Here is a 23,799-nt window from a genome sequence, read left to right as displayed (position 1 = left end):
AAGTGGTGTCAGTTTCTTTGTGAGACTAGTTTGTGATGATTCATCTGCTGTTGCTTTTCTACACTACATGCGAATGTGTGTCAGAACACATTCTGTCAACATCTGCTGCTGTTAACGCATCTTTAATACTTGTTGTGTTTGAAGTGACAGAAGACATGTTCCCACCAGCTGAACAAATGACATCCTGAAGGGTGGTGAACTGATCTGAGTGGAACTGGACGATTGTCTCTGTTTGGATCAGATATTGTGTTTTTTTTCTGGTTTAATTGCTGTAACTACTGATAGATTTCTCTGTAAAAGTTTGGTTTATCTTAAACGGGAGGTTGAGGCTTTTTTTATAGAGAAGTGATAAGAGTGCATTCAAGTTTCTCCCTTTGCAGAAAGAACACTAACTCTGTTGTCAAATGGCCCAATGAGAGCCTCAAACCTGCCCAATCCTTATAAAAAACATTCAGATTTATTTAATGTATTAAAGAGGGTATTATATCAGTTATGACTGGATATAATTTAAATATTATTTCAGCTTAATTGTAATGAACTGAAAGGACGTTTGGTTTTGACGGTCCTCAGTCATCAGTGTGTTGGGCCTGCTGAACTCTGTCTTGTCTATTCCTCTATCATAATGTATTGTACTTCGAGGAGAGGAAAGGCCAATTCTTGAGAATGTAACTATAGTGTTTCATCGGGGAAACTCGCTAAATATTACAACAAGGAGAGTCCACAGCCATGCTAGCAGCTCTGTGAGGCTCTACGTAGGAACAGTGATGCTTTGAGCTAAATGCTAATGTCAATGTGATCACAAGGATAATGCTAACATGCTGTTGCCATGCAGGTGTAATGTTTATTGTGTTTGCCATGTTATGTTAGTGTGTTAGCATGCTAATATTAGCACTAAATGGCTGAGGCTGGTGGGAATGTCACTAGTTTTGCAAACAAATAACTCCTTTTGTGAGGAAAGTCAGAATGATGATGTGGATACCAGGTTATGAGGATAGTAGAAGAACTCAAACAACCTCTCTCCACTTCAGTTACACAATCAGGTCGCCATCTGACACACAATCACTTGGCAGTAAGGCCATAGCTCAGCAGAAACACAACAATCCACAGTTACACTCAAACACTCCCAATCTCTTTTAAGCAACGGCCATCACTCGCACTGCAGCTGATGCTGCAAGTGTAAGCAAACATTTCGTCATTGTTTCTGACAGTGACCGGTGTGGATCACATGCACGGGGGGGGCGGAGATGGTGGGTGGAGACAGAGAGGATTCACTGTGTCATGTTAAAATGACGTCTTGGCTGCAGTGAGCTTCTCTCCTCATCTTCAACTGGCTGTTGCTCTTGTGAGTGTAAATAGATCGAGAGAGGTCACAACCTCCGGGCATCCAAGACCAGAACAACCACAAACAGTCTCATGCAGAGTCTCATGCAGACAGGACACACTGCTGACATCTATTGAAGCTTTCCAGCAAAGATTCTCAAAGATGTTGAGGGTAGTGTTTCCCAAACATGGGTAAAGTTAGTGTTGTGATCATTTTTGTATGAATTATTTCACAATGTTGTTGGCATCCTTAGAGTACGGCAACATTTGATTAATAATCGTGATTTGTCTGACTGTCGAAAACCTTTTTGATGCAATAACTAAAAGATTTCAGTTACATAAAGTATTTTATTAATTGGAAATGGGGCAAGCGCCAGTTCATGGGATCATGAGTATCTGATTTTATTAATTTTATTAATTAATTTATGGACAAACTATATGGTAACAGACGGGTCTCATTAAATTAATTCAGCAGATGTTTTCAGCTACTACCTCCCTTGCCGGCCATACTTCCTAGAAACTTCATAGCACTTTTTTATGTACAGTACATGTGATTTCTTAGTTTTTTATTTTTAATAAAATTGCAAAAATTTCAAAAAACCTTTTTTCACATTGTCATTATGGGGTGTTGTGTGTAGAATTTTGAGGAAAAAAATTAATTTAATCCATTTTGGAATAAGGGTGTAACATAACAAAATGTGGAAAAAGTGAAGCGCCGTGAATACTTTCCGGATGCACTGTATATTGATGTCATATTATTTTGGCCAAAAATTGTATTGATAATTATTCGTCAGACTTTAGCAAGTGAGCCAGTAAGTGAACTGTTTTCAGCTACAACAGACATACTGAAGGAAGTACATAATGAGTCATTATTGCAGGCTTTACCTCATGTATTAAAGAGTGATTCTCCATAATTAGTTTTAAAGCTCTAATATAGAGTGACCTCTGCCGTGGACTTGCAGTGTAGGTGTCGGCTTGCTTATAGCCAGTAAATTATGGAGTCTGCTCACCCTAAATCCACAAAGTCTCTATCTTTTCAGATTACAGGAAGTAAAACTGCCCGTCTTCAGTCGGTGTCACCTTTCTTTTCTTATCTAGGGCTCACACAGACCTACCGAGGAGTAGAGAGAGATGAGTCAGCTGTATGTGGAAAGACCACAAAATGACCACGAAATTACAGACATAATTAGTCCACTCTCTGTGTGCTCAAATTCCTCTGCTATGACGAGAAAACACATGACACATTTCCACTGAACCGGACTTTTTTCTCAAAGTTCAAATGTTTTCAGTGGTCATACTATAACGGCAAAATTTGCTTTATGTTTTGTCTGTGTAACTATTCTACATCCTGTTTTCTGCCTTTGCAATAAACCAGTTTCCCCACAGACATAAATGTTTGATCAACAAAGTAATCCAATCCCCTCTCTAAAGACTGTTGAGAAGGTAGTTTAGGTAAAGACTGATTGGAGGATAGTGTTGGAAGATAGCATTAGGGCGCTAACCCCACCCACTGCTGCTTACATTCAGATGATATCATGTTTTCAGATGAGGCTGTGACTGTATGCGCTAGTCTTTCTATAGGGGAACGGGAATCACCACCTGTGGTTTGTAGATGTAGAGCTCAAAGAAAATAAGAGGTCAAGCAGGCAGCAGAAATGCGTCCCAATATTACTTTCTGGCTCCGATCCAATACTTAGAAATCCTTCCCTTGTTTCCACCCACAAGATTATATCACCGAGCAAAAAAAAAAAAGAAAAAAGCTGTCACAAATTCACTTCAAGCCAGATCTGATTAACCAGTGCACAAAAGCAGCCGAGGAAGACTTGACATCATACAGGCTTACTGCCACACATCCACACAAGAATAATTTACAGAAACGTTGAGAGGGAGGATGTGTCCTCGATGTACAGAGTCCCTCTTTTCTCTGTGTCTCACTCTCCACTGACAGCAGCAAAATCGCAGAGGAAACAGGAAAGGCCTGGGCAGCTTGGTGTTGGGACGGATATCCTCTCTCGGAGGCGTTCCCCCTCCTCCCTCACTTAACTCTCCCTCTCTTTATCTCTTTTTATCGTTTTTACCCCCTCGGCCCACTTTGCTCTCAGAGTGGCATTAACTGTTTGGCCGAGCACGGGAGCGTACCAAAGATTTCTGTCCCTCTGTGGGTTTTTTGGGTCATCACATCTGAGTGAACTATGTGTTGGCATGGTGACGAGGAGGATGAGGACAGCTCGGAGGTGAAGTGTTGTTGGCTTGTTTGTTTGATTTGTGTGTTCCTGTAATAACGGGTGAGTGGCTGTGATTTCTAGTGATTAGCGCTCGCTCTCCTGCCGTGTTCCTGATTGTGTGTCTGGCTTGTTGAGTCTCCAGATCTCACTCGGTAGCAAATAGTCTGCTAAAAATGATTTTTTGAAAAGACACAGGAAATGAGCAGAATCTTGAGTCCAGCTGTTTACTGGTACTAAAGTATTTCATTTAAGTTCATGGCATTGTCACCCAGTAGAGAAGGAGCGGTTCATGAGAAAAGGCTGGAAGAGTACAATGGACGGCACAGGTCATGGGACAGCTTTGTACTTCACTTTGATGTTTGTGTGTAGTATTGAGCTTTAGTCCATTTGGCAGGCAGGCGATCCTGAAAATGGCATTTCTAATGGAAGCTTTAGTAACCCTAAAGCTCTTCTTGTAAGCAGGTTGGACATTGGAGATTTGTTTTGAAATATTATAAACACTGGCTGAACAAGATTTTTGTCATTCCTCACTGCTCCTCCTTCATCTTTCTTCCCATCCTCCTGCTTCCTCTTCTAGTATTTTTCATTTTTACCCAAAGTTGCCCTTTTTTTTCTCTCCCCCCATCACTATCATCTCTCCCTCTCTATCTCTTTCCTCCCATTACTGCCTTATCCTGCGCACCATCTCTTCCTCTTCAGTCTACCTCACTCTCAACACCTCCTCTTGTCAGGCTGACTATGGTGTAATTTAAGCCTTTTATTGTCATGACAAAGATTTAAAATTTGTTCACAACCACATTTCCTAATTTCTTTATCCTTTGTCCTCATATTCCTTTTTTTCCCCTTCCCGCTCTCCCTCTCCATTCACCCGTCTAGAGTGACCCAGATGGGCTGTCGGTTCTGGAGCAGCTCGGTCTGGACCAGAACTCGGACTTCTCCGACTCCAGTGTGCAGCAGCTTCTGGACGAGCAGCGTGAAAGGATCCGCAGAGAGATTCGTAAGGAGCTGAAAATCAAGGAGGGAGCGGAGAACCTGCGCAGGGCGACGACTGACAAGAGGAATGCACAGCAGGTTAGCCACAGTTACGCTTAGATCCTCTCAAAACCTTCATCCACCAGGACTGGTTAGAGTCCAAACGTCCCCAGATATTATGATCATCATACCAGTCAAGTGTCTTATTGTTTGTGGAAAAGAGCCTTTAAACAGGTTTCCAACTGGTTATCTGAAATAGCAAAGAGAAAGTCAGGCAGACACTTCACAAGGATACTGTATATGAGAAAGCATCTTTCATTGACAAAACATCAGTAACAGGTCAGGAATAAAATGCTACGCTCATGGAAGTGCTTTGAAGTTTGAAAGTCACTGAATTTTACATCAGTAAGTACCACTGCAGGAATCCAGTTTAATGACTGCTGGAACAGTGGCTGGTGAATCAGTCACATACCAGTTCTTCGGAACTGGGTAGAACTGCTGGTATGTTAAGTTCCTATCCTGTTTGTCCTCACAGAAAAGGCAGGATTTTTTTTAAAGCCCCATGTGACCAATGTTATGACCTTTGTTTACTCAGTCATAGGCTCACTGAGCACAAATTTCCACATTGCGAGGCGGGGACGGGAATGCCACACAGGCTCACACGTATATTTCCCGGAGCTGCCCAGTACAGCTGCCAGGCACCAGTTGTTGGAAGTGAGCAGCAATACTCGAGCGGTTGGAGCAAACAAAGGAGAAGGATCACCACCATGTCATCATTACCAACTCCTTTGAGGAATCTTTCTTTGCTTTTGACAAGTTATTATACACCTTACATCTTTTCTATGCTGTTTTTTTACATTATTTTCAACCTAATGACAACAGTATGTGTTCAAATATGCATTTGGTGGGTGAAAGTAGATTTCTTTTTTTATTATCATAAATAATATTCACTGTGGTTGATAGAGCTGGTAGAATTTAGGTCACGACTGCGCCTCTCTAAAATGTATGCAAATGACTTTCATTTTGTAAACAAATTATTGTTACAAATAAGTTTTTCCTGAACACTGCCTGCAGTCATTGTAATTTCAGGATGGCATCAACAGCTCACTGAACATTCAAGCAGCACGTCTTGATCATTATACCAGCTTTAGTCAGGTACAGCATGGGTTAGCATAAAGTAATTACACCTGTTTGATCAGAGGGCGTGAACACAGAAATACATCACCTTTAGGCAAATCATTTCCCTCAACACTCAGCAGATTACCCAGAGGCATTTTTATTAATGGAGAACTTTCCAACAAGTGTTCACTTTGCTTTATTTAGTTTGACATGTTTGCTGGGGCTGCTTGCCTGCTTCAGCTTGCAGAATAGGATTATATTTGAACCCCGTGCATTAAATGGGATTAAGACAGAAAGTCAACATCAAAATGGGAAACGTTATAGCAACACCTTAAGAATTAAACAGATTTACTGGTATTTAAAGTACAATGTTGAAGGATAAAGGTCTTGTAGAACTGGTTTGAAGTCAAACGCCTGCTCTCTAGTGTCTCATGACATTTGTGCATGTGTTGATGGATGTTTATATCCACACATTGGCCAAATTTTCATAATTTACTACTTTGTTGATACACTGAAATTATTCTCCATAACAAGAAATAATGTTCTGCTGTATTTGATCTGGCCTACAGGTGGACAGCCAGTTGCGGTCTTCTAACCGCAAGCTGGACAACCTTCACGCTCAGCTGCAAGAACTGGATGCTCACATTGTGGTGAAGGGAGGAGAGGAGAATAAAGGTATGCCACCCCTGCTATAGATGTCAAATGTACATCGTCTTGTGGTTCCTTTTGTCTCTGATATAACCAAGAAAGTGAGCAGGTTAGTGAGCAGGACCTGCTTTGTGGAAATATTCAGTTAGGAGTTTTTTTGCATCAGTCTGTGAAGTGCCTTGATTTGTCAGGGTTTTTTTTATCAGTATTTGCTGTAGTGATAACAGGTGAGTTCCAGTCAGATTCATGTGTCTCCATGGCAATAAGACTAATCCAAAAGCCACAACGGATGAGAAAAGACTTCCTTTAGCTGCTGCAAACTTAATCATTACAAACTCCTTGACCAAACCAAGCTATTATTTGAAATGATGTATTATCAGTGTTGTAGTTTTTTTAGTGTTTTCAAATAAAATACTTTTAAAAGAATGAGACTTTCTCTGCTTAACGCTGGAAATTAATCATGATGATAAGCATACATATGTTTGTTAATAACTTGTCTGTAGACATTGTAAACGTTCTTTATGATGAATTTATATCCTCTCTAACACATTCTTGATAAATGGGGACTTCTGAGCAGTGGAAAAATAATATTGCCTGATGATTCATCTTTTCCTATTCCATCTGGGTGGGACACCATTTGGAGAAGCCAAAGTATTGCTGCAAACCTTCTGTTTGTGGCCAGCTGGTAAATGCTGTAGTGGCTCTCTAATCGTATGGACAACAGTCAGAACTGTTCCCATAATGCAGGATATTAACCCTGTGTATGCTGCCGCAGAAATTCAAGAATGCAACAATATTCTTTGACATTACATGAGATTCCCCTGACAGTATTTTGTCTTTAGAGCACGCCATATGAACCCTCATCTTGTTCCTTTTTTATATCATCTACAACCTTCTCCTTCCCTCCACAGATGAGTGTCCTCAGTCTCCCGGGGCAGAGAGTCGTACGTCAGCCCACAAGGAGCGCATTGCTGCCCTGGAGAGACAGCTCAACATCGAGCTAAAGGTCAAACAGGGAGTTGAAAACATGATCCCCATCTACGCCAATGGATCTACCAAGGTAGAGGACTTTGACTGAATCCACACACACAGACACACTATAGACTGTGTATACAGATGGACGACGCGACAGCTCCCCAAACGTGAAGCCAATTGGGTTGGCGGGACCTCGCACCGCGACTCATGTTTGTACAGTGGGAGGAAGTGGAGACACGTCATACATCTTTATATACAGTCTATTAGACACACATGCACATAATGAACTCAGGGAAATGTAAAGAGCATTTATGTTGAGTATGTTACACATTGTACCCCTCCCCCAGCTGCCTGATAACTGACTCTGTGTGTGTGTGTGTGTGTGTGTGTGTGTGTGTGTGTGTGTGTGTGTGTGTGTGTGTGTGTGTGTGTGTGTGTGTGTGTGTGTGTGTGTGTGTGTGTGTGTGTGTGTGTGTGTGTGTGTGTGTGTGTGTGTGTGCGCATCTTAATGATCCATAACCTTGCAATCTGCTGACTCAGATGATGATCTCTAAATGTGTAGGAACAGTGACACACTACCCTTATGCACACACCCTATCCCTGGATTACTTCAACAATCCCCTCCCCCTTTTTTTATGCAGCGTCTGATTCACCTTGCCATTCGACCCTGCTCTCGAACCTCCACTTCACTTTCTGTTTCAATGTTTAAACGCAATAGCAATCAATCAACAGTAAGGAAGACAGGATTAAGATCCTCTGTGTTGTTTATACAAGTTTTCTTGTATAATGATATTTACCTTCCTGCTTCATGTCATGTGATTTGCTCCTTGTCTTGTCCCTGCTCCAATCAGGACAAGAAGATGCTGCAGACGGCCCAGCAGATGCTGCAGGACAGTAAGACCAAAATTGACATCATCCGCATGCAGATCCGCAAAGCTGTGCAGGCCACTGAGCACAACGATGACACACAGGGTGAGTCTGATTGGCTGGATAAATGAGTGAATACAAAATATAACTGATACTTTATGTTATGATGTGGTACCAGTGATTCAAAACCTGTGGCTCTAAACAAACACAACCAAGTTCCAATGCCAGGAAAATAAATTTTGATCAATAAGGGTTACTCACCTTTGTGGCTGGTATATTTATGAGATGATCACATTTAAATGCTGTGTACAATATTTGGGCTATTGTTTTTTCAGTATTTGGTTGCGCTCTAGGATTATTTCTGTCAAAGAGTAGCATCAGATGCAGGTAGCCAAGGTAAACAGTCCCATAACACTTCAAAATACTGTATACTAAACCATCTATCTATCTACAAAAAACAACATGCTGTAATTATTTCTAACCTGAATATTTTCAGTTCACCTGTCACCTGTCAGTGGAAAGTGAGCTAAACTGTTAATTTCAGATGCTGCCTGTGATGATCCATGACTCTCAAGTGTTACACGTTATGTGTGGTCAGCTGGCACTGACAGGATGCTTTTGGCTGAATCTTTTTCATCTCTATCTTCATGTGATCTGCGGTCGCGTTTTCTTTTTTGTTATACAGTTTGCCCTGAGCAACAGCTGCAGACACAGCAGCACAAACAGATCAATAAAAAGCACACATCTTTTCACATCTCCCCGACTTAGTTTTGTGGGGAAAAGAAGATGAAGAGGACAGTTAGGATTGTTACACAGTGGACTGTGTGTGTGTGTGTGTGTGTGTGTGTGTGTGTGTGTGTGTGTGTGTGTGTGTGTGTGTGTGTGTGTGTGTGTGTGTGTGTGTGTGTGTGTGTGTGTGTGTGTGTGTGTGTGTGTGAGAGTGAGTGAGTGAGTGAGTGAGTGAGTGAGTGAGTGAGTGAGTGAGTGAGTGAGTGAGTGAGTGAGTGAGTGAGTGAGTGAGTGAGTGAGTGAGTGAGTGAGTGAGTGAGTGAGTGAGTGAGTGAGTGAGTGAGTGAGTGACACAAAGCCTGTGAAATGGCCCACCTGGCACATTACGGCAATCAATCTAATTCACACACAGATGCTTTTTTTTTTTTAAAGACCCTCCAACAAAAGGACCGGCAGATGAAAAGTCTCTCTTTCACACACAAGCGCACACTCACACACTCGCGAACAGTATTTTATTGTACCGTGTATAGAGGCACAGCAAAAGAAAACGGGCAGGTGATTGCATGTATTAAATGTGCAGAAGTGCGGTCATTATATGTTGTGGCAGAGTGATCAATGCCATTTCAGGGCAGGTGAATGAGTTTTCTGTAGGGCGGTGAGTGCTGTGGACCATTATGGCCCCTCTGCTGGGAAAACAGGCTGATTGATTATGGTCACAAGAGGTGGGTGGTTTGCTAAAATGCAGCAGGGGAGCAGGGAGAGTGCGATGGGAGGGGGTAGAAGTAAAAAACAGACTTTAAAGATGGCGTATTCCCTTTGGGGCTTTTCGTTTCTGCTCACGTCAGACTGAGGCAGCTGATGGCTGTTAAGAAAGTGGGTGTCTTTTAAGGCAAAGAAGATAATGGCCATTTGGAAGGATTATTTAAGGGCCTTTTAAGGGCCGTACTGTCCCTCTGTGCCCTCTATGTGGAAAACCCACTGGGTTTTTAATGATCTGAAGTTCCTTCCACTGCTGCAGCATGATAAAATAGTATTATAGATGTTAATGACTAGACCGAGCAGCAGTCACTTTATACTGAAAGAGGAACTCAACCAAGTCTGTTTACAGGTCATGGGGAGTACTACTGCATATGTGAAAAAAAGTTGTATAAAGCCTCCAGAGGGAGCTGTGTGAAGTCAGATAAATTGCCTCGGGTGATGTTACTTGAGTCAGCGTCAGTTGGGTCTGAAAACTACAAGTTTGAAAATGAATAAAATCTGGAAGTGAGCTTACCAGACCTTTGTAGCCCGCTCCTTGTCTCTGCTTGATGCTAGCTGCTCATGGCTATATTAGCCACTACAAGCATAACACACCCAAATCTCTGACCAAACTGTCTGTGGTCGAGCTGCATTGTGGGTAATGTAGGCACTGGGTTTTTAAAAGGAGGATGCATGCAAGGAATAAAAAGGACGATAACTATGGTTCTGCTGCATCGTTTTGATCCTTTTTTTTTTTTAAACTGTCCATCATGAGTCAGACAGTGTTACAGGGGTACAGTGCTACATCTATGGAGGCCTCTTTTTAATGAAGTTTAGTTCTCCAAAACTTTAACTATTATGCAGATACATAGAGTATCTGCCTTTCTACGCTTTCTCTATAGGTATTTTATTATTTATTAATGGTAACTTCAACACTTAATATTCCTCTTTTGTGCTGGTGTCCCACATAGTCTCTGGATATGTCTTGGTTATTCTGTCTTTCTCCTCACACACACACACACACACACACACACACACACACACACACACACACACACACACACACACACACACACACAGGGGTTGCGTGTATAGTGTACACAGACAGACAGTCTCCAGGCACCACACCCGGTGGAGAGGTCATCTAGCAGGGTCTGGGCTCCAGGCAGAACACCTTATTAGGAGATAAAAGCATGCACATCCATCTCCAGCCCTACCTCCCTCTCTTCCTTTCTTTCTCCTCCTGTCTCATGCAGCATTTTGAACAGCTCATAAGTCCTAAAAATCATTTTTAATCACTCCTCTTGTGTCCTTTTGTCCTTCCTCTTAACAAACCTAGCATTTTAAAGTCAAATGCACCTTTTTTGAATGCTACTTGTGCGATTGTCTTCCTCCTTATCTCACGCCTCCTCTCTCCATATCTGTGTGCTCCATGTGTTTGTTACCCACTATGAGAGGCTGCTGCTGCCATTAAGCTAACCACTTAGCTGTAATTGGGTGCTGCTCTGGCGCTGACCCCATGTTTTGTTTCTTTAAGTGAGGAAGCTTGAGTATGTTTTTACCTTTTCACTGATAGCATTGCACCTACTATTCTGCTTTAATGTAGCTACCGTTACCAAGTCTTTCCATTTAAGGGGTGAAATAACCATTTGTCAGTGTTTTATCAGTGGCATTGGTGCATTTTGAAGTGGTCTGCTGTGGAGAACGACTGTTTTGTCTTAAAGTTATTCATCATTTCTGTCTCTCGTCCTAAAGCATGTGAGCAGGTCCTGATTTATTAAACTATTTGTAATGATGGCAGGTTTTTTTCTATTAACTTGGTCACAACGTGATCAAATAGGGGGCTGTTTTACAGCATAGCAAGAAACAAAAAGGGCAAGATAGACGCTGTAATAGAAAATATTCCAAATAGTTCATACTGGACAACAAGCTATTGTTACTATAAAATCCTATGAAATCTTAGTAGTTTAGATATCACTAATTTGTTTGTTGCCAATTTAATTTATATATCAATAAAATAATGTATCACAAAAAAGAAACATTAATTAGATAATTAAATAAAATCAAAAAGAAGCTTTTTGATTTTATATTTTTTTCTGTTTGCTTTTAAAGATGGGAATAAGAAAGTCGTTCAGAAATGATAATGTTGTTTACTGGGGAACACTCAGAGGCTACTTACCTCCCTCCAGGTGCTGCTGATGTCTTTGTCTTATGTAATGCCTGCATTAAGGCATTAACCTAACTTAGTACGCCCAGGGGAGTTCGCTGTAACACACTACTGCCAAAACAAAAGATGTAGTCTCGATGTGCATCTGCCAAGATCTAACTATAGAATACAACTGAGCAGAAGGTGCAGGTGTGATTAAAGCGGCGTCCTTTGGTATTACAGCCTCAGCTGCACTGTGTAAAATGTATTTTGTCCGTCCCAACACTGCAGGTAACCACGACCTCTGTGGGGTGGAGCTGCGTATTGAAGAGCTGAGGCATCACTACAGGGTGGAACATGCTGTCGCTGAGGGGGCCAAAAATGTGCTCAGGCTCCTGGGGGCCAACAAGGTCCAGGACAAGAAAGCCCTGTCTGAGGTTAGACTGGACACACACACACACACACACATCCTGCAACAGCAAACCCTTCCTCAGACTCAATTTTCTCAGTGCAAAGTTGTGAGACTCTTATAATACTTGCTGTCTCTACATGCCTAACAGTTTTCACAGCATCGTGACATTATGAGGTGTCTGAATGTGATACGTTTTCTCTTTATGGGTCCAACGAGATACTAAAAGCAATGTCATTCCTCAAAGCAATTTTCTCTGAAGTCAGATATTTCACAGAGCAGCTTCAATTACTGCACGCTCTTTATTCAAAGTAACATTTGAGAATCTTCACAGCAGCAGCTGCAAAATCACATATGGCCTAACGCAAAACAACCATATCTGTGCAGTTGTTGGAAGTGTTTTTGATCAGCACTAATGATTCACTGGTTCATTCATTATTTGTTGAGATTTCTGGCTTTGAAAACTCACTTCAACTCTTTGCAGTTCTCAAACAGAAACCCATTACTCTCTCACACACACGCACCCCATTTCAGTCACAGTTTCGAATGCAAAGGCTAACAAGCAAATATTAAAGCAGTATTTTTGCAGTATATTGTGGTATAGAGCATCTTTACATTGTCACACCAATACTCTCACTTACGTGACTGAAATATGGTAGGAGGGAGGGATTGTGTGGGCTGTGAGATTGGACAGAGAAGTAATATTTTCCTTAACGTAAATGGATGTAAATGTGTATTGAAGCTGCTCTGTGTTGATGCTCTGTAGGCACAGTCTCGTCTGAGCGAGGCGTCACAGCGGTTAGACCTGCTGAGGGACTCCCTGGACCAGCGTCTGGCAGAGCTGCCGGAGGACCATCCCAAGGCCAACATCATCAAAGAGGAGCTAGCCCTGGCCTCTTCCCCTGCCTTCAGCTCTCGCCATGGCGCCCCCTACCTCCAGAACCAGTACAGCACCCTCAACAAGCCCTCACCTCTCACTGGTACGTAGAACAAGACAAACAAACCTGTGCAAAGCAAAGTCAAGCAAGTTTAGACCACAAGAAGTCATCATTAAGTATATATAGAATGGGGATTACAGTAAAGTGTGTTCTATGATCCCATATGATCATGTGTAATGGCTGTTCATTGATTTCCAAGCCGGTGATGCTGATTGCTGTTTATGTCTATTTGTGGAAGAGGGCATTAGGCTTTTACAAGTTCACATAATCTTTATAAATCAATTTGTAAATGCATATCTATTTTTGTGTTCAGAGATGTTTAGTCTTGAATTATACATCTGTCCTCTGGTGTTTTTGGTCTTTGGTTGGTTATACCTGACTTTGTGTTCTTCCGTCTTCAGGTACCTTACAGGTGCAGCTGCTGGGCTGCGTGGGGTTGTTGGAGGTGGTCCCAGGTCGCAATAAAGGGACAGCTGTCATGCTGCCCTGCTACAGCCCTGGAGACACCAGGTCCTTCATGAGAGGCAGCAAGGGACTGTACGGACGGAGCGGCTCAGTCAGCGGGAAGACGCCCAGCAAGACAGAAGAGCTCTCCTGTGAGTGGTTGTATGAGTGTGTGTGTCTGGGGGCGGGGGCGGGGGGGTTGGTGCGGTTAAGCACTGTAGGTCACACATAATGGCACAGAAACATCAGCAAATATGGCTGAATTACCTCCATACCCTGAGTAGGCAATTCACAACCAGCTTTTCTCTTTTTAAAGGTCTTGCACTTTCTGCAGTGTCTCCAAGGAAATTAATGACCATCATTAATCAATACTTTAATTGTGTTATTGTAGCGTGAGCATACAGTCGCTTTCATTTTTACAGTGGTCAGGGTTAAAGTGCCAAGTACTGTATAGGACTGTCACCTATAGAGAAGATCAAATTTGCTGATTGTGTGTGCGTGCAGCTGAGGTGAGTGCTGTGCTGAAGCTGGATAACACAGTGGTGGGCCAGACTGCTTGGAGGACTGTGGGAGAACAGGCTTGGGACCAGACCTTCACTGTGGAGCTGGAAAGGGTCAGTACATACACACACACACACATAAATGCATAGAGTGCGTTGAAGTTGAATCCTTTTAGTAAAGTAAAACTGATTGTGTGTGTGTGTGTGTGTTTTAGTCAAGGGAGATGGAGATCGCTGTTTACTGGAAGGACTACCGCTCTTTGTGTGCTGTGAAGTACCTGAAGCTGGAGGAGTTCCTGGACAACCAGAAACACAGAGTTCAGCTGGAGCTGGAGCCTCAGGGCCTTCTGCTGGCCGAGGTACACACACACACATACAACAAACAATGGGAAAAGGGACAGCCACACACAAAGGTGTGGACATGGATGTCCTCGCATACATGACACCCATCTATGCAAGTGCTATAAATACACACAAGTATATTCAAATGTGCGCATGTACACCTGCCCACACACATACACACACAAGCTGTCACATGCACCTGTGCTGAAAAACACTTTGAACCTTTCAAGTATGAAATATCAAAGGGATCATTTCAGTATGATGTCTGAAAATAAAATGTTTTGTGTGTGTGTGTGTGTGTGTGTGTGTGTGTGTGTGTGTGTGTGTGTGTGTGTGTGTGTGTGTGTGTGTGTGTGTGTGTGTGTGTGTGTGTGTGTGTGTGTGTGTTTTCCAGGTGACCTTCTTCAACCCGGTCATTGAGAGAGTTCCTCGCCTCCAGAGGCAGAAGAAGGTCTTTTCTAAGCAGCAGGGTGAGGAAGAGACAGAGCGGAGCAAAATATGCTGATCTGTTTTTCTACTGCGGTCTTAGTGCAGTTTACACGGACGACCTTTTGAAATGAACAAACCGCTTAAAGGGAAACTCCGGTATTTACGTATAAGTTTCGCTCCGTGAGTTGTTGCAGGAAGACGACAGCGTTTCTGGTTAAACAAAAAGGATCTTACTCTTCAACAAAAAGGTCTGTCTCTGTAGGGATCCTTTCCATTATGTTGTCAGACACTTATAATAACAATCTGAGCCTGTCACTGGCAAAAGCAAGCACTTTTAGAGGATGTACTTTTCACGGGCGCAATTGCCCACAAGTATTACATTCCGGCTGAGGCGACCCCCTGGATCAATTCCAAAACTTTTGGTAACTATTTGTCATTTAGACACCAAAATTTGGTTTAAACATACCAGAATTTCCCCCTTAACGGTCTTTATCTTAATATGAAAGAGAACATAACCAGAAGGGAAGACACATTGCAGTTTTCATTTAGACCACAGCACCATCTAGTGGTAAATAAATGATCTTGTTTCTTCATGATGATGACAACTTTATTTACGATTCACTTATCCAATCAAAGAAATTACTTTGCTTAAATAATAATAATAATATTAAAATCAGTAAAAAATAAATAAATAAAGCCTAGAAAGGTCATTCAGCCACTTAGATGACTGATGACAATGACTAGTTTCTCTCTTTCTGGTGATCATGGAAGTTTTGGAATATCATTTAATATCAAGAGTGTATTTCAGACAGTGAACATCAGGGAAAATTATGAATCCCCTTGGGAAGTCCGTGAATACCAGGGAATGGTTTTAACTGTGATCCCTACACTCTCATTGTATGTTGTTTTTTTCCCATAACAATCCCCGACTGTAATAAAAAACAGACTTTTTACCCCTTTAAGATTTCTACAACCTGGAAAAACAATGAGTGAAGGAACATACATTTTAGGTTAAAGAAAGAGTTCATTATTAGTCAGGGAAAGTAAGGATACTGGACAGAAAATATCTACAGAAGTAGATGTGATAATGGTCTCTATATCTATGGCTCTGTGAGACATACATTAGTGACTGTAGATGTGTGTGTACGTACGTGCGTTTCCAGGTAAGGCGTTCCTGCGGGCTCGTCAGATGAACGTGGATATCGGGACGTGGGTGAGGCTGCTTCGAAACGCCATTCCAACTGTCAACAACTCAGGAACCTACAGTCCCAACGCGCACAGCTTAACACTCAACTCCGGGTGAGACACACACATACACAAAGCAAACACAAATAAACAGTGCGTAAGCCACACAGATGCACACACAGTTAATTGTACTGTGTGACGTTTGATAGCTGTCAGACTTTGCTATCAAACACAGCAGCATTCCTTGAACCTTTTTCCTTGTGTTTCCTGGCAAAGTATAAAGCATGTGATGCTTTCTCTGCCCCACATCTAACAGCCCTTTTGTGTTTGTCTCTGTTCATCTGTCTGTCTGCATCAACGCGTTGGTCTGCTTGTTATGTGTCCGTGTGAATTTTCCAGGGAGGTCTCAGTGGAGAAGCTGAGTCTGGACAGCGACTCTCCGATAAGAGGCGATTACAAGAGAGACACGGACACACACACCCCGGTGAGACAGGCCGAGAGAGAGGAAGCCTGGGAAATGGAGGGGGGGGGGAGCATATTAAAAGCCCAAGCCCTGTTTCACAAGTAAAGACTAACTGTAAACACGAAGATATGGGATAAATCAACACATGGGCATTTGTCACTTTGATCAGTGAATAATGTAATAATCCATAATCCAGGCTGCAATAACTACAGTGTAGGACAAGTTTGGACTGTATTTTGAATTTATAGACAAATTTTGCATTTGCAAACGAGAGATCAAAACATTTCGTTTTGGATTTATATTCGTTTGAGATCATTATAAAAACATTATAAACATTATAAAAATATCTTTGAAGAAATTATTAGATGTGCTCCAAAACAGCTGTTAGATAATGCAGCGTTCATGTCATATCAGAATTATTACCCGTCTTAAAATTTTGTTCATATCAACATCTATGTTGCAAATACAACTGGAAATTTTCTAAAAGCTCTGATATATCCAACTTGGTGCCTCATGTCGACCACAGTCAGTTGTTTATCTAGTAAATTTGGGTTTAATTGCATTATAGTTTTATAATGTCAATGCTCAATATCCTCACTCAACCGATTTGGTGAATGGCTGCCTGTGGAGATTATGGACTACAACACTGCGCGATGGTCCAGCTTGTTAGGTTTAAAATTCAAAGCATCCCCAACAAGTGAGTCCTACTCACTGGAAAGCTGTTGGTATGTCATTTATTGTCTTCTATCCTGTGTCCTCTTACCTCTCGGTCTCTGCATGTCTCTCTGTGTCTTTTCCTTTGTGTCTCTTTCCTCGCACGTCCCCCGTCAGGACCGACTGCCAGTCATCGAGCCCTTCTCCCCCCCAGACCTCACCCCCGAGTGCCCTGTCCCGACCCCGTCTGTTAGCAGGTATACACACACACACGCACATAAACACTGCATCCTTATTCTTTTATTTTTTACCTTACCTGCATTATATATTTCTTTTGTTGATATAATTACTACAGTTTTCCTTTATGTGTATGTTTTATATTAGGCCTTTTGCACCAAAGACATTTTGACATGTTACAGTAGAAACGTTTCAGTTCAGTTAATGTTTCAGTCTCAGGATCCTGGTATTGTGCATGTTGGCTCACTGTCAAAGTCTCAGCACTTGCTGGGACACTTGACACAGAGCAGAGACATCGTTAATGTTATTAGTAACACTGCTTTTCCTACTATCACAAGTCAACATGGCTGCTGTTAAAAGTGCTTGTCTGTTAGCATGAGAATATTACCTTTGAAAACGCAGTGCTCTCTGTCTGCCATGACACATTATACTGTTCTGTTCTGAGCCTGCTGGCTGTGTGTGTCCGTCTCTCCAGTAAGCAGAGGAAAGGTCCTCTGTCTCTCCAGGACTTCAGGATGATCGCTGTGTTGGGCAGAGGACACTTTGGGAAGGTACAGTGTGGCAAACGGTCGGTTTTGTTTTTTGTTTTTTTTAATGAATGAAACTTTTAACTCAGAATATACAAAAAAAAAAAAAACACTGGGAAACAGGTCAGTAATAACACAAAGAACAGAGGAGGGGAGTTCTTGAATTTAAAATGCTCAACATGTCTGAGCACTTACTGGCACAAGAAACACAAAAAGGCTTGGACTGGCAGCTCCTCTGGATTCCACCGTGTCCTTCAGGCAGCATCAAGAGGTTATGCTTATTTATTTCTTGAAATAAGGAAAAAACAAAAAGTGTTGTGTTAATTACACCACAACCAGAAAACCATGCATACAAGACAATTTTTAAAAAGCCCTTTTGGTTTCTTTATGACATCAGGTGCCTGTGTTTGTGCACATATTGTGCATACTACGTTTTCTCACTTTTCTGCATGTAATGGCTCCCTTCCTTTTTCTTTGTGAAACATTCAACGTCACATACAAAATTAAAACCCTTGTTTCATACACATTGATTATGTTCATTCAAAAAAGTTTTAAACAGCAGTAATGTAAACAAGACAAGTGAGTTCAACTTGCAGGTTTAAATCATGCAATTCAGACCTTGTTGTGATATCTTAATGAATTTCAGTTTCCATTTCTCTTCCTCATTAAACCAATAAACATGCACATCTAGAAGTTCACTTGTGCTGCTTTTGTTCAGTTTTTAAGAGTGAAACAAACTGAGTTGTTCCTGCATGTGTTTGTCTCCAGGTGTTGTTGTCAGAATACAAGAAGACAGGCACGATGTACGCCATCAAAGCCCTGAAGAAAGGAGATATCGTCGCTCGGGATGAGGTGGAAAGGTGTGTGTGTTGATGTGTTTATTACTTCCTGTGTTTGTGTGGTTGGTTGCTGTTTTTTAGCATTGATCTTTGAGCTCCAGTAATGCATTTTAATTTTGTATTTAATCTGTGCTGCTGTGCCTTGAATCACCATGATTACAGTTCATCTGTGGGATGAGTGTGGGTGTCTCATCAACCAAAATAAACGCTCTCTAATTATGTGTAAATGTCTCTCATTTTTCCCTCCAATCTTTTTTCCGTCCTCCCCTCAATCCTTAATTTCTCTCTCATATTCTGCATCCTTTCTCCGCTTTCCACCTCCTCCTTCACATCCGTACACTTCCTGTTTGTTTCTCTCCCCTCCGTCCTTACTCTCCTCCTTTTCTTGTTCACTTTATTTTGCCTCCTCTCCTTTCCTCCTGCAGTCTAATGTGCGAGAAGCGCATCTTTGAGATCGTGAACATGTCGCACCATCCCTTCCTGGTCAACCTGTTTGCGTGCTTCCAGACTCAAGAGCATGTGTGTTTTGTTATGGAGTACACAGCAGGAGGCGACCTGATGATGCACATCCACACAGACGTCTTCACAGAGCCACGAGCCGTGTACGTAACGTCTGCATACGTGTGTTTGAGAAAGAGAGACTAAATACAGATATTTTGGAAGTGTTTTTATTATTTGTTTGTGTAATAAGTGAGTCTATAAACACACATTGCGTATTCCCACAAATTAAGGCTCTCATACAAATCTGGAAAGTCCTGATAGTGGGGGAAACGAGTTTCATCATTTTCAGGGTTTGGGAATTACTTTAAATCTCAAAGTAGAGTAACAAACTTCTACTTCTAATAAATGTACATTTAATATAGTTATAGCCCCAATAAGTCCCACCATAATTATTAAGAGGACAGAGTCACATTTTTCTATCTTAAAACAATACTTGCATACCCATATGTATATTGAAAGCACTGCTATAATTGTTCCTCCTGTCGATGCTGGCTTAAAGAGATTCCATCTTAAGGCAATAAACCTTTTTCACAGCAGACATTTTGACTTGTCATAGCAGGAAACGCACAGGTGGAATTAATCACATTAATGTCAAAATGTCTCCTGTGAAAAATGCATATTTGATAAAAGTGATGGGGGACAAAATCTGCAGTCTTTCTATGCAAAAATGCATTCAAAGTTCATGACCAAAAGCCCACAAGTTTGACATGAAAGGTATGTATTTAGTAGTAGTGTCCATTTTTGTTCTCATTCATTCAGTTTTGTACTCTTCATGAGGTTTACATTTACATCCCTTTTTATTGCAAAGTAGTAATAATGTTTCTTTGGTTTGACTTCAGGTTTTATGCAGCCTGCGTAGTTCTTGGACTTCAGTTCCTCCACGACCATAAGATTGTGTACAGGTGAGTGGAACTAACACAAACATGTTTCCACACATGATAGTTGGGGTGTAAAAAAAGATGTCTATTGAAGAAGCAACAGACTAAAAAAAAAGAAACCACCTATCCATTAAAATCTGTGCAAAAGATTTTGCAGTGAATGAAGTCCAATGATGCCCAGTGGAGAAGCTCCAATACCTCCACCAAACTATTTCTTTTCTTTTTGAAATTCAAACAAAGAAAACTAATTATCTGAAAAGAAAATTCCAATAGCAAAAAAAAAATAATGCAAGAGATTTTCAGGAATGAATCTTAAATACCTCAACTGTCTATCCCTTTGAATTCACATGAAATGTCTGATTCTGTCTTCCCATCAAGTATTAAGTATTGAGGTCTTGATTTTTAGCCATGCTAGCAGCAGGTCTGTAGGTTGGTCCACCACTTTGGTCCAGATTGTAATATCTGAACAACCTCTGGATGGATTGCCATCACATTTTGTACAGACCATGTGACGATGAATCCTACTGACTTTTCCTCTAGTGCGACCATGAGGTTGACATGTGTGGTACAGACGTCAGCATGTTAGCAGTGTTTAGCTCAACGCACCGCTCTGCCTAAGCACAGCCTCACAGAGCAGCTAGCATGGCTATAGACTCTTATTAGACTAGTTTGTGTCTCTTTTAAACTCCTCGTCTACTCTCAGCTGTGATTGGTGAAAGAGACTCTTATCCTCACCTACATCTTTTTATCTTTCTTCCAGAGACCTCAAGCTTGACAATCTGCTGCTAGACACAGATGGTTATGTGAAGATTGCCGACTTTGGACTGTGTAAAGAAGGTGGGTATTGATATTACTGACAGATGGGCTCATTTTATTTGTCATCACGAGGGCTTTTTTTCATCTTTTTGCCTCTGTCTGTAGGAATGGGCTTTGGGGACCGGACCAGCACGTTCTGTGGGACTCCAGAGTTTTTAGCCCCAGAGGTCCTAACAGATACGTCCTACACCAGAGCAGTAGACTGGTGGGGACTGGGGGTCCTCATCTATGAAATGTTGGTGGGAGAGGTGAGGACTAACATACACAAAGCTCTCACACTGTCCATGGGGAGACAGCTGAACAGATTCTTGTTAGTTTAAGGGGTCAGGCATCTAAACTTCATACAGTATCGTGTAACTGCCGTGTCCCTCGTTCAGATCTGACTTAGTAGTTGTCATCCCATTGTCTCGATATGTTTCCTCTTACTGTGTACTGTAAACAGTTCAATAACAGATCAAACTACACAGTACACAACACTCACAAAAAATAAAAGCTTATTGATTTCATATTGATAAATGGATATGGACCTTAAAATTGGTAAATGGAATAATTAAACATATTGCAAGTGTGCTGAATTTCTTCAGTCTTAGATGCTGAAGATTTATATTCCTACACCTTTACAAAGATAATTGGATGTTCACAATCACTAACAACATGTTCACTGTGGTTAACATGAAAATGGATTGTATTGAATGAGGTTAATTAGTGTGTTCTCCGTTTTGTGTGTGTGTGTAGTCTCCATTCCCAGGGGATGATGAAGAGGAGGTGTTTGACAGCATTGTGAATGATGAAGTCCGCTATCCACGCTTTCTGTCCACGGAGGCTATTGGCATCATGAGAAGGGTAAGAATACACACACACACACAAACACACAAGACACACTCACCGACTTTATTACCCATGAACAATACGTGACAAATGCTGCACATACACAGGAAACACTTATTAGTCAACAATATAGCTTACATGTCCACGTACTCACAATCACAGAGGTCACACATCAGACGTTTGATTGTAATATCCTCCTTATAATTTCTTATTTGTGTGTGTGTGTGTGTGTGTGTGTGTGTGTGTGTGTGTGTGTGTGTGTGTGTGTGTGTGTGTGTGTGTGTGTGTGTGTGTGTGTGTGTGTGTTGTCATGAGCAGCTGTTGAGGAGGAACCCAGAGAGAAGACTGGGCTCTGGTGAAAAGGATGCAGAGGAGGTGAAGAAGCAGCCATTTTTCAGAGTAAGTACACTCGTACTTGTCCATCTCTTATCTGTTTTTTGGTTTTTTTTAATGTGAAGCACCAGGAAATATTCAGTTTGCTGTAAGCGGCTGTGGCTCAGGAGGTAGAGCAGGTCATCCATTAATTGCCGGGTTTGTCGGTTCAATCCTCCCGTCCACAGTGTCCTTGAGCAAGACACTGAACTCTGGCATGATTTAAAGCGGAATATCCCATTCCTCTGGAAACGAGCCTCTACTTGTCCTTGACACTTTGAAGGAAATATATGCAGAACTAAGAAAGATCAGCAGATTCTCACTTTTTTTTATTGATTTCTTGTCTCATTTTTCTCCGTCCAGAATGTGGACTGGGAGGCGTTGCTGCAAAGGAGGGCGCCCCCTCCCTTCGTCCCCTCCATTGGCGGCAAGGAAGACGTCAGCAACTTTGACGAGGAGTTTACCACTGAAGCCCCGATGCTCACACCTCCGCGAGAGCCTCGCGTGCTCTCCCGCAAAGACCAGGACAGCTTCCGGGACTTTGACTACGTCTCTGACCTCTGTTAGTGGACTGGGGGGCTCGCAGACCTCGAGGAATGTTCTATTTTGAAGGCTTCACGGCAGGTTTTGTCGGAGCCGACCGGCGGTCTCTGCTGACTGTTTGTCTGCCATTAATTACACTGTGAATGAATGAGGAGAGACCAGAGGCAGTCGGTCTGTGTTTTGTGTGTCTAAAGATCGAGGACTAAGAATATAAAAGCCGGGACGGATAGCTGATGTGGTAAAATGTTCAATCACAAACAAAGGACAAACAACGCCCCCCCCCCCCCTCCAATCATTGTACAACACACCAGTGACTTGAGTATCTTGCAGACATTAGCCTTTTTAAAATGCCTCCTCCCATCCTCGTAAGTGTCAGTGTGTAGTCACCTGCTCAGCTGTGAGAGGAGGAGCTCGCTGTCTCTTCGTACTGTTGACTGTTTGGGGGGTTGCTTAACGGCCTCTCATAACAATGCCTTACATTTGTATTTGTATTTAATCCACAGAAAAGCATTTCGTTTTTTATTTTGTGGCCCTTTTGTATACAGCAGCAGGAAGAGCGATCCGACGTGCTGCAGAAACACTCTCAACTTCAAGAAGAAAAAAAAAAAAAGGATTTGCTTTGTGAGAGTGGAAATACTGACGTTCAGAGTGAATTTCTACTCAAAGCTTTCCCAGCAGTCGTATGATGACGCCTACTGGGAGAATTATGAGTTGACCACGGGGTAAAGAACCACTGTCTTACTTTTCTTTTGGACTTTTATCAACTACTTTTTAAAATTTGTGCTGCTTGGATTTTAATTTCTGCGACAATTGTTAGAACAACAACTTGCAAAGAAGTCATATTTTATGACCATTAACTGCTCAGTGCATTATTCAATACCCGGCACATACTTTGTTTTAATTGCATATTTTGGTATTATGCATCATTTGATATAAGCAGGTGTAGCAGACACAGAATCACAACCACCAGCATTGAAGCTACGTGGCAAGCAGGTTATTTCTTTATTTCTTTTTTTTATTTAAAAGAAACAAAACATCCGAACACTAAGACTTGATGTACAAGTAACAGACTGTCCATTATGGGTTTGAGACACATTCATGCTACCAGAGTTTTGTGAACATGAAGTAAGTAATTTCCCTCCAAGACAATTTATA

General features: G+C 41.8%; 1 protein-coding gene across 3 annotated transcripts; it reads left to right on the top strand.

Moving 5' to 3' along the window:
* Positions 1-3,512: 3,512 nt before the first annotated feature.
* Positions 3,513-22,704, top strand: pkn1a (protein kinase N1a). 3 transcript variants are annotated; one of them, XM_070913468.1, is made up of 24 exons: positions 3,513-3,554; positions 4,422-4,616; positions 6,206-6,311; positions 7,196-7,344; positions 8,111-8,231; positions 11,357-11,359; positions 12,031-12,176; positions 12,915-13,128; positions 13,488-13,682; positions 14,035-14,144; positions 14,246-14,389; positions 14,767-14,842; positions 15,965-16,100; positions 16,386-16,470; positions 17,281-17,360; positions 17,816-17,891; positions 18,636-18,727; positions 19,132-19,308; positions 20,047-20,109; positions 20,846-20,922; positions 21,007-21,149; positions 21,637-21,744; positions 22,048-22,128; positions 22,465-22,704. In XM_070913468.1, the coding sequence occupies exons 1-24, from the start codon at positions 3,513-3,515 to the stop codon at positions 22,666-22,668; spliced, it is 2,823 nt and encodes a 940-aa protein (XP_070769569.1). In that variant the 3' UTR covers positions 22,669-22,704. The 3 variants fall into 3 exon arrangements, with proteins under 3 accessions (XP_070769569.1, XP_070769561.1, XP_070769552.1); XM_070913460.1 differs by lacking the exon at positions 11,357-11,359; XM_070913451.1 differs by lacking the exon at positions 11,357-11,359 and having other exon boundaries at positions 16,386-16,507; positions 17,276-17,360.
* The last annotated feature ends 1,095 nt before the right edge of the window (positions 22,705-23,799 follow it).

This window comes from Enoplosus armatus, chromosome 2 (genome assembly GCF_043641665.1).
Source record: "Enoplosus armatus isolate fEnoArm2 chromosome 2, fEnoArm2.hap1, whole genome shotgun sequence".
NCBI classification, from domain to species: domain Eukaryota; kingdom Metazoa; phylum Chordata; class Actinopteri; order Centrarchiformes; family Enoplosidae; genus Enoplosus; species Enoplosus armatus.
Note: the sequence above shows the minus strand (reverse complement) of the source record. Positions and strands in the feature narration are given on the sequence as shown.

What these genes read in the sequence shown, in the direction of transcription:
- pkn1a (XM_070913451.1), top strand. Translation starts at nt 3,513, where the DNA reads ATGTGTTGGCATGGTGACGAGGAGGATGAGGACAGCTCGGAG. An exon ending in ACGCCAATGGATCTACCAAG is followed by an intron (nt 7,345 to 8,110) that starts GTAGAGGACTTT and finishes TGCTCCAATCAG; the next exon opens with GACAAGAAGATGCTGCAGAC. An exon ending in TCACTGTGGAGCTGGAAAGG is followed by an intron (nt 14,145 to 14,245) that starts GTCAGTACATAC and finishes TGTGTGTTTTAG; the next exon opens with TCAAGGGAGATGGAGATCGC.